The following is a 10,117-nucleotide window of genomic DNA, read 5'->3' on the forward strand; positions in this document are numbered from 1 at the left end:
TGCAATAAGACATCTGAGCTAATTTACCAAAATGACCCAGAGAGCAGGTGAAATTATCAATAATTTTAAATTTGCTGATGAGTAGGAACTAAGCAGAAAAATAAGGAGGCTTAGAAAAACTATCTAAAAGATTTTGGCTTTGCTTTTTAAGACAGATTGCAAAAGAAACTCAGTGCTGAAAAATACATGGCAACTGGTGTCAGGACATTAAAAAAAAATCACCATCACCACTCAACAGCAACCAAATGGTTATGGGGAGTATGAGAGACCTTAGGAACCATGGAGGGTAATGGTGAATTGCGTGACACCTCTGACTGGCCGTTCTGATTCTCCATCAGCACTATACTCTCAAGGCTGGACCAAGTTATGGTGAGCTGCCCTGCCACTCTGGAGGCAGCAAAGGAGGTGAGTGAAGAGCATGGGCTCTGAGGTCAGAAGGAGTAAGTTCAAATTCCAGCTCCCCTTCTTACTAGCTGTGTGATCTTGAGGAAAATAATTAACCTTTCTTATCTCCACTTCCTTACTTGGAAAACATAGATAATACTACTATTTCCCACCTTGTTGGGTTATTGTAGTGATTAAATAAAGAACTACATGCAAAGCAGTCAGCACAGTGCCTGGCAACTGTCACCACCCAATAAGCATGAGCCATTGTCCTTAACATTGTCACTGGCCTCTTGTCTGAGCTGGACGGTATGAGCAGTATGAACTCATCTCAGCGAGTCCCTGAGGGGCAAATGACTTTCCCAGTGTCACAGGGAGAGTCAAGGACTGGACTAGTCTTTGACAATGGGGCTTCTGCACCTTCGGCTATGATGACCAGTGAGCATGATTAGTCATTACAGCAGAATGTGTCTCAGGGGAACCACTAAGGCTAATGGGAATTACTGCATTTCTGGGGTTGGCACAGGATTCTGAGCTCTCAGAAACTGCCTTTTGAAGGAGGTCAAGTGCACTTCTAACTTTTCCATCTGGGGAGAGTAAATATAGTAATCAATTTCTTTTTCTTGAATGTTCTCTAAGCCAAGAATGGCAGAAATGTAGATTTCTCAGCTCAAAAAAATGGCAGGCATGAACAGACAAGTATTCTGAATTAAAAAGCTATCTAACCACAAATTTACATATTTTAAGGAAAGATATAAATATATGAAATCAAGGTCATCATTTGGGCCTGTAACTTTCATTCTTGTTTTTTAAACTAAGCAACTTTGTTTAGATTTGCATCTTTAGTACCTTAAATCCTGAAGTCCAACTGTATTCTTCTGACATTTGTAAATCCCCAAGTGCAAATGAACATTTCTCTAGATTTGTTCAGATTTGCATCTTTAGTACCTTGAATCATAAAATCTAACTGTATTCTTTTGACATTTATAAATTCCCAACTGCAAATGAACATTTCTCAGGGATGCATTTAACCTACCTTTCTACTTCCGTCATTCTCTAGTTTCCCAAGAATCATATCAAACTGTAGAGAGAAAAGAAAAAGTTTACTCAATTTACTGGACAAGGATATAAACATAATCCACAATTCTTTGGAGACAAAAGGAGAAAAGAATGGGGCAGTGGAAAAAGATCAAAAAAGGAAAGAAAGAAAATGGGGCAGGGTCAAAAGTCTTACACAAATTAGAAAACAGTAAGACTAAGGTGAGTATTTTCCTTGTTAGAAACCAAAGGCAACTCCAAAACTCCCCTAGGCCACATCCACCATAAGCATATTGAGGTAAACATGCAGTATTGCATTAGCGTGAGAACATGAATACTGAAAATCCTGGTGTGAGAGAAAAGGAACCAACATACCTCTCGACTTTCTATTACAAGCTCACTCACGCAGCGCAAAAACATGTTTTCTCCTTGACTATCTTTCTCATCCCTAAAAAGGGACAAAAGCAACTTCGTTTCTGGTATGAATTTGAAGTCTCTAATAGCCATTCTCGGAATGGCAGAAATCAAAAGTAACTGAACTAAATGGTCAAAAGCAAATTTTACCTGAGGAAGTAAAAGTACTGGAGGGCCTCCCTCGGGTCTGTAGACTCAAACTTCCGAGTGTAGAGCATGAGTAGACGCACAAAGTTCAGCCGCCGCATGCAGGGAGGGTCACCAGGCTCATGGCTGACTGCACCATGGGGAGCAGAATGGGTCACAACCACACTGCCCCTCTGACTCATGCAACCCAAGAACTATGGAAGTTGAATTCATAGACCCAGCAGCTTCTACACTCCTGCAGCCAGCCAACATTTGCCAATGTATGCTTTGACCAACCCCTTTCACCTCCCTGTCCCCAATTTCTCTCCATGGACAGACAGTATGGAGAAAATGTTATTTTGTAGTAAATTACTAGTATGCTGATCGCTGAAAGAAAAGATAATCCAACCGATTATTATGACATGTGCTCTGGGGTGACTCTGCTGCACTAATAAGAGATCCACAGCCATTCACCCACATTTCTTTCTCTCTCTCCCCTGACTCTCCTGCTGCATGCAGATAGGCACAGAGATGGCTGGTTGGGGTTTCCAATGTCATTAAAGCCAGAGCCCTAATGGGAACCAGACTCGTGACTCCAGGGACTGCTTCTTCTACACCATTCTCCAAGCAATCAGACTGATGGCCACAAAGCTAGCACTTTATACAGCACTTTATATATTTAACACCCCAGGGAATACTAATGGGGGGAAAAAAAAACAAGAACCCTAACACTACTCAACCAAAAACCTCAACTGTCTACAATGCTCTAAAATGACTGGTACTGTTTGCCCAAATCTTTATTGGTTGCAGTTCTGTCGCCAATGTCACCCAGTGGGGGATGTATTGTGATTACATCACTGCCAACTTAGTCACAAATACTTGGTACTGTTTGCCCAAATCTTTATTGGTTGCAGTTCTGTTGCCAATGTCACCCAGTGGGGGATGTATTGTGATTACATCACTGCCAACTTAGTCACAAATACTCACGGAGCTGAGCACTCTGTCCTGAGGATTTTAATAGCAGCTTCAGCTCAAACAGCACCAGTGCCACGTGGACGGCATGGCAGCGCAGACGCTCCATGCGAAAGAGAAAGGCAATTGCAGCTTCAAACTGCGCCGTCAGGAACAGTACTTGGAAGTAGAGGAAGGGCTGCTGGTTCACGGTAAAGTGGGACTCACCTAGGGAAGAGGAGATAAAGCCAACTCAGAAGGAAGCTGTCTACTGGCAGCCCCAACCCCTAGACAGCCTACAGCATTTGCAGGGCAGGAAGCAAGCATCAGCATGAGCCTGAATTAATCTAGGGGGCCCTGGACACGGTGAACTGCTATCTAAAAGGTGACCTGGTTCCCCCACCTTCTCTATACCTCACAACCTGACTGGCAAGTAGAAGTCGTGCTATAAAGCCCAAACTGCTTGCATTAGCTGGAAGAGAGAGAGTTAAGGACCTTAAAACAGACTACAAAGAGACAATTTATCTCCTTTACCCTGATAAGAGTCACTCAAAAAGGAGAGAAATGAAGTTTTCAAAGAAACTTCATTCTCACTCATATTCATAGCCACAGAAATCTGAATTCAACAACTGCTGACCACTAGCTGGAATCTTCTTTTCCTCCATGAATCATTAAACAATGAGGGGGGAAAAGGAAGGGAGACATTTCTTTCCCTTTGTGCTCAGATATAGTCACTGGTAAGATCTACTAGGACCAACAGCTAAGTCCTCTTTATGACTCTCTCTGAGCAAATGTCTGCAGAGCAGTTCAAAGAATTAGAGAACAGTTTACTGTATATGATCATATAAGTCAAACACATTTCTTCAGGCCACATGGCCTCTACTTGAATCTGAAATAGTTGCTTTGTTGTATTTTGCCTTGAAGATCCACAGGGCTTTTGAAGGAGAGAGAGATTCAGAGATGAAGGATTTTCCTAAAGGAAAAGTAGGTAGTTGCCTTAAGTAGACAAGAGAAGAGAAGGTGGTTGTGTTCAGGACCTTACCATAGTCTTCCAACAACTGTTTCTGGAACTGTGAGAGAGTGAGCCTGTCTTGTGGAGAGCTGGTGCCGTCGTCATCAAAACACACTTGGTTTAACTAAATCCCCAAGAGAAACACATGCATTGGTACACACTACATCCCAAGCCACATGCACAGAGTTGCAGCTGCTCAGCAGCCATACTCAACACTGTGAGCTGGAAGCTGTGCTGAAGGCTGTGGTCATTAGCTGGGAATTACACAATAAAAAATGGGGGCAGGAGACCAGAAATCCACTGCCCTCATTACCTTATCGGCATCATACACTATGCAGGTAAAATCTGTGTGGAAAATGTGAGCAGAGGGAGAGAGTAAAGCCCTGTCCGGACAAGGGAAGCAGTGCCTGCCTTCAGCCACAGGTAGTCCTCGGTTTTGTCCGCCACTTCACTCTGGTTGTCGGTGACATCACATCTGCCAATAATACAGTACACAGCCCGCTTGTACGGGTCCGTGTTGTTCCTGAGGGCCCTGCGATAATGCAGCCGGAGCTTGTTTTCTGTAGCTGGGGACAATCTAAAGATATAAGGGAACAGACAGACACACAGGCAGTAAAGATCAAGGGCGTCTGAAAGCACCCCGGGTCCCAGCCACATAGAATTATGAAGCCTTCATTCAACCAGGGTAACACTGTCTCTTCCCCTATCCCCCTAGTACCATTGCTTTAACCTGACTTACAACTACCAACACCTGCATCTACTTGCCTGCCGGCTTTCTCTAGTCGCTGAGGCCTTCAGGGACAGGTCAGAAATGCTGGGGAATTAGTATTCCACTCCACCCCCCAGCAGCCCGCAAGCAGCGATGGACAGGAGCGAGTCCTTCCCTTAACAGTCTTAGCCCCATCTCTGACCTCCACACTCCCTTATTCATGTGGGATCCCCTCTCCAATAAACTACTTGCACTCAAATCCTTGCCTCAGGGTCTCCTTCTGGGGGAAGCCCAAGACATTAACCCTACTTTTAAACTCTAATATTAGCAAGACAGGGGTCTGCAGCTTAAGACGATCTCTTGACATGGCATTATTAACACTGCCAAGAAAAGCATCCCTAGTTTTTCACAGGTGCAACTGAAATAACCACCATTATTTCTTTTACATATATGCATGTACATATACATAAATGTACACTGAATATAAATTTAAGTCCAATTACATTAGCAAAATTCAGAGAAAAACTAATGCTTAACAGTTCCATAATACAATAGAACTTTAAAAACTTAGTGAATTAATTCAATAATTTTATTATAAGATTACTAATTTCTAATTCTTACCTTTGAGCTATGAAGTACAAGACAATATATTAGGCACATAACACACTTCCATATTGGACAGACCATAAAAGTACTGAGTGTTAACAAGTAAACTGTAATACAAAAAAGACTCATTTCATAAAGCACCCTTGATGTGCCTTGGATTTACAGAATAAGTCAAATCATGCTTCCAAACACAGTTCCTCCCTTACAGGACAGAAAAATCCTCACAGATGCATGCTTGTGTAGACATCAATGTCAGAACGGGTTTCTCTTTTAACGTTTTCAATCACCATTCCCAAGAAAGTTCTACCCACTTTCTAAACCTCTTTTTTCCCAAGAACAAACTTATTTCAAGCATGTGCAGGGAAAAGAGAACAACGCCAGTGGAGGCCACCCCTTTGGTTCCACGTGCCTCCTTTGGACATGCTATCTCATTCACCGTACCTTCTGTCCTTGCTGTTCATGTACTCCTGGAACCAGGTTTTAAACTCTCCCAGCTGGTGCTGGGCTAGGTTAACCACCTGTGAGGCAGCAAGCAAGTCTCCACAGCGCATGCAGTAATAAATTAATGCCCACACAGGATGGCCTTCCACCTCTCCATCCTAAAAGAGAAAAGACAGATGCTCAAAATCAACAAACAAAAGCTGATTATTTTCTGATGTGCTGACAACCAAGCCCTTTCCTTGTACAACCCCTTGAGGTAAGAAGACCCCTTCATCCTTTTTGTTTTACAAACGAGTAAACCGAGGCACAGAGAGGGTAATTGGTCCTAAGCTGGTAAGTGGCAGTGTGGCTCCAGAGCTTTTCCTCTAAGGTGCTATGTACCCCACCTGATCCAAACCCAGCCCTGTGGTTTCTCATGGAATCCCAGTGGCCTGCAGTAACTGGGTGACATGTTCTGTGATAATTTTATAGACACACACTCCTACAACCTCCACAAAGCAAGAGCTAAAGAGGTCACTGACTGATAAAAGAGAATTACTGTACTTGAATTTATAAGATGTTAACTACTAATGATTAGCCAATCATTCACTCGCCATTCATTCAAACACTTACTGAGTACCCTGGTGTCAGACACTGCTGGGCACTGCTAGGCAGCCCTGTTTCCACTCTCTCAGTACTACAGCCTATCTATCCTACATCTGATTTTGTCACATGTCTGCACAGCAGGCCTGTGCTTACCCATCTGTCTCTGCTTTTCCCCAACTCCTCCACAAGTGGACCTAAGACTTCCTCTTTCCTGGCCCCTCCACCCTTCCCCCTGCAAGGCTCTCTCTAAAACCTGGATCCAATTGCGTCACTTGTCCACTTAACTCCTTTGAGCCACGTAAGTCCAAAGTGCCTAGCCCAGGACTCAAGGCTTTCATCAGTGGCTCCAAACCTGCCAATCTCCGCCACACACCCAACACTCCAGATACTCTTTCCTGCTTCCATGCATTTGTTCATGCTGTTCCCTCCTCCTGGAATACCTTTTCCAAGACCTCAGGGTGATAAACCCCTATTCTTTAAGAGCAAGTGTGAACCTCGCCTTCTTTATGAAGTCAGACTCCTCTGTATCCCACCACCCTTAGTACAAAACTGGTCTGGTACTTTGCACACTGTATGATAATCAACTGTATAATTCCCCCAATTGTGAGCTAAGAAAAGGAACATCCTAGAAACTATATCCAATTCAATTTTTCCAACTGTTTTAGTAAAAAATCTCAGAAGTCATCCCTGACTCTGCCTCTCACACCCACTTCCAAGTTCTTCAGCGAGTCCTATGGGCTCAACTTTCAAAATACATCCAAAACCCAATGACATCTTACCTGTGCACCCTCCTCCACCCTGGGCTGAGCAACCACCATCACTCACCTGGACTTCTGCATGACTAGCCTCCTAAGAGTTCTCCCAGCTTCTATCCTCACCCCCTGTGGTGTCTTCCCCATATAGCAGTCTCCACACATGACCATGTTTTAACTGAAAATGTCTGAGAGCAACCACTCTGGTGGAGTAACTGATCTTGTAAAGAAAGTTGCCAGTACCTGAAGTCCAGGCAAGGGAGCTGGAAGTTTAATGTTCAGGAAACTTCGAACCAACTGGTAAGTTCCAGGCACCCCTCCCAGCTGGGCCTGATGCAAATTTCCAAAGACAGTCACAAGGGTATAATTCTTATAACTGGAAGAATTTAAAAGGAAAAAGAGGGGAAGGTTGAAAACAAACACATATTACATACGTCTGTGTTCATATCCAAGACATTAGACTGAACTCCACAGGGTTCACAGAAGAGGAAACAGTACATGCATAATGAAACAAACTACATTATTTATGCAGTGGGCAGCAAATCACTGTAAAGATTTATCATCACTAAGGATATACAAAAACTTAAAATAGTTCAATGAACATCCATATACCCTTTTGCCTAGATTCACCAATTGTTAATACCTGTGTACAATTTCTCTCTCTATACACACACATACACATATACACACATGTTTTTCTCCCTGAACCATTTGAAAATGTTATAGAAATCAGGGGCTACCTTATCTGTACATACTTCACCAGGAGGTTCCTAAGAAACAGGACATTCTCCTACCTAACTTAACACTTATGACACCAAGAAATTTAACATTTAAAAACTATTATTAAGGGCCGGTCCGTGGCTCACTTGGGAGAGTGTGGTGCTGATAACACCAAGGCCACAGGTTCAAATCCCTATATAGGGATGGCCGTTTAGCACACTTGGGAGAGCGTGGTGCTGACAACACCAAGTCAAGCGTTAAAATACCTTTATGGGTCATCTTTTAAAAAACAAACTATTATTAATATACTATTATCTAAAATATAACCCATATACAAGTTTCTTAATAATGTCTTTTTTTTTTTTTAAATCCAGGATCCAATCAAGGAAATAAATGACATTTCGTTGTTATTCTATTTTCATTTCCCTTAATCTAGAATAATTCTGCCATCTTTTTTGTCTTTCATAACACTGACCTTTTTCAAAGAATTCAGGCCAGGTGTCCAGATTGTTTCCACATGAACTGATTCAGGTTCAACTTTTTTCTCAATAACCCAACACAGCTGATGTTGGTACTTCCCATTGAGTCTCACAGTGAGGAAGGTAATAATAGTTTATTTCATTTCTGGTAACACTAAATTTGATTCACTTAGTAGACTTCCCCATTAAAATTTAATATTACTCCCTTTGTAATTAATAAGTAATCTGTGGGTAATACTTGGCTGTCATGTGAATATTCTGTTCTCCCAATGTTTCACCCACTGGTGTTAGTTTCCACTGATGGTCCTTGCTGAACCAATTATTACATCAGTGGTTGCAAAATGATAATTTTCTCTCATTCCCTCCTCATTTATTGGTTAAGTGCTTCCATACCAAGATTAAATGGTCCAAGTTACAGATATCCAAATATGTGGTTAAGATAATAAATAACTTTCTAAATAATATGTTCTTATCCAAAATAAAACATTTTTATAAAAAGTAAGGGTGTTCCTTATGTACAAACATGTTCAACACCAGGTTAAGTATAATAACAGAGAGTGAGAAAGTGAGAAACAACCTAAAAGTCAATTATATAAAACAGACTTAATAGAATTTTATGCAGTTAGGAAAAATAATATTGACACAATTAAAAATCAAACTGTATAAAACCACCTATTGTACACATTTGGATCATAATTGTGTAAAAAAATAAAAAAACAAAATACAGTACTCATACATCAAAAAAAGGGGGAAAAAAAAATATAACAAGGTAATAGGAGCCTCTGGACGTAAGGTATAGGGCCCCCTTCCCTCTTTTTCAGGCTTTCCTTTTGATATCTTCCAAAATTTCTATAATTAGCACATATCATTTTTATAATGAAAAATAAAATTTAATTTAACAAATGTAATCACTTTCCCATCACTGAAAATATTTAAAAGCAGAGACTGGATAAGAGATTAAAGAGTCCTGTGGCAGCCAGGACAGATGCCCACTTATGGTCTCTTCTAACTTGAATTAAGACAACCCATGTGTTGGCAAGGGCCTAAGTTGAAGAAGAAGCCTAAACTCCTTTAGGGCTAAGATATATGTATCCAGCCTTATATTTGAAAAATGATTTGGGACTGGGTCTACCTTACATCTGTTGCATTACATTCCTTACAATATTACATGTATACTGTCAGTGGATTTGCATCAGCAAAAATACTTTAAAATTGAGTGTAATTATTCTAAAATAACCCCTTATCAAAAGGTGACAATGAATCCTTAAAAAAGATGCCATTAGAGAGTGATGCCACTAGAGTTAAAAAGAAAACAAAGTTACAATAACTGTGGATAAAATACTCCCAAATAGCTCCAAGTGCAGTTAAAGGAATTAATGGAACAAAATAATTTTTAAAACTAAATGAAAAAAATAAATGGGACGGTATACCAGAGATATAAAACCAAGGAATACAGCCTGGTGCCATTGGTGATGTCAGCACCAATGTTAAGGATTAGGTTGACTGAGGAAAAAGCAGTCCTATACTCACACCCATTAAAAAAATTCCTGGGGCCGGCCTGGTGGCGCATTGGAGAGTGCGCCGCGCTCCCGCCGAGGGTTCGGATCCCACGTGGAGACCAGTTCCCGCTCACTGGCTGAGCGCGGTGCGGGTGCAACACGGAGGGTTGCGATCCCGTTGCCGGGCCCCGGTACGGGCGCGACACCGAGGGTTGCGATCCCGTTACCGGTCAGTAAAAAAAAAAGACAAAAAAAAAAAAATCCTGAAGGTTTTTATACAGTATAAGAAATTTTGACTTATATTTTGCTGACTTACAACAACAAATAAATACTATTACACGCATTAGATTCTTCATGGCTAAAGATCAATACACTGAAAACTTAATTTATTTAAACTAAAA

General features: G+C 41.4%; 1 protein-coding gene across 3 annotated transcripts in view; it reads right to left on the reverse strand.

Moving 5' to 3' along the window:
• NUP93 (nucleoporin 93kDa) overlaps positions 1-10,117 on the reverse strand; it is a 107,139-nt gene that overhangs the window by 7,546 nt on the left and 89,476 nt on the right. For all 3 annotated transcript variants that reach the window (XM_008572736.1, XM_008572738.1, XM_008572737.1), the window contains 8 exons: positions 7,262-7,394; positions 5,682-5,839; positions 4,337-4,502; positions 3,956-4,049; positions 2,950-3,141; positions 1,987-2,113; positions 1,798-1,870; positions 1,421-1,465 (listed from right to left, as the gene is read on the reverse strand). In XM_008572736.1, the coding sequence (XP_008570958.1) occupies positions 1,421-1,465; positions 1,798-1,870; positions 1,987-2,113; positions 2,950-3,141; positions 3,956-4,049; positions 4,337-4,502; positions 5,682-5,839; positions 7,262-7,394 (988 nt within the window). The remainder of the gene's footprint in view (positions 1-1,420; positions 1,466-1,797; positions 1,871-1,986; positions 2,114-2,949; positions 3,142-3,955; positions 4,050-4,336; positions 4,503-5,681; positions 5,840-7,261; positions 7,395-10,117) is intronic.

Source organism: Galeopterus variegatus, unplaced genomic scaffold (genome assembly GCF_000696425.1).
Source record: "Galeopterus variegatus unplaced genomic scaffold, G_variegatus-3.0.2 Scaffold828, whole genome shotgun sequence".
In the NCBI taxonomy this organism is placed as follows: domain Eukaryota; kingdom Metazoa; phylum Chordata; class Mammalia; order Dermoptera; family Cynocephalidae; genus Galeopterus; species Galeopterus variegatus.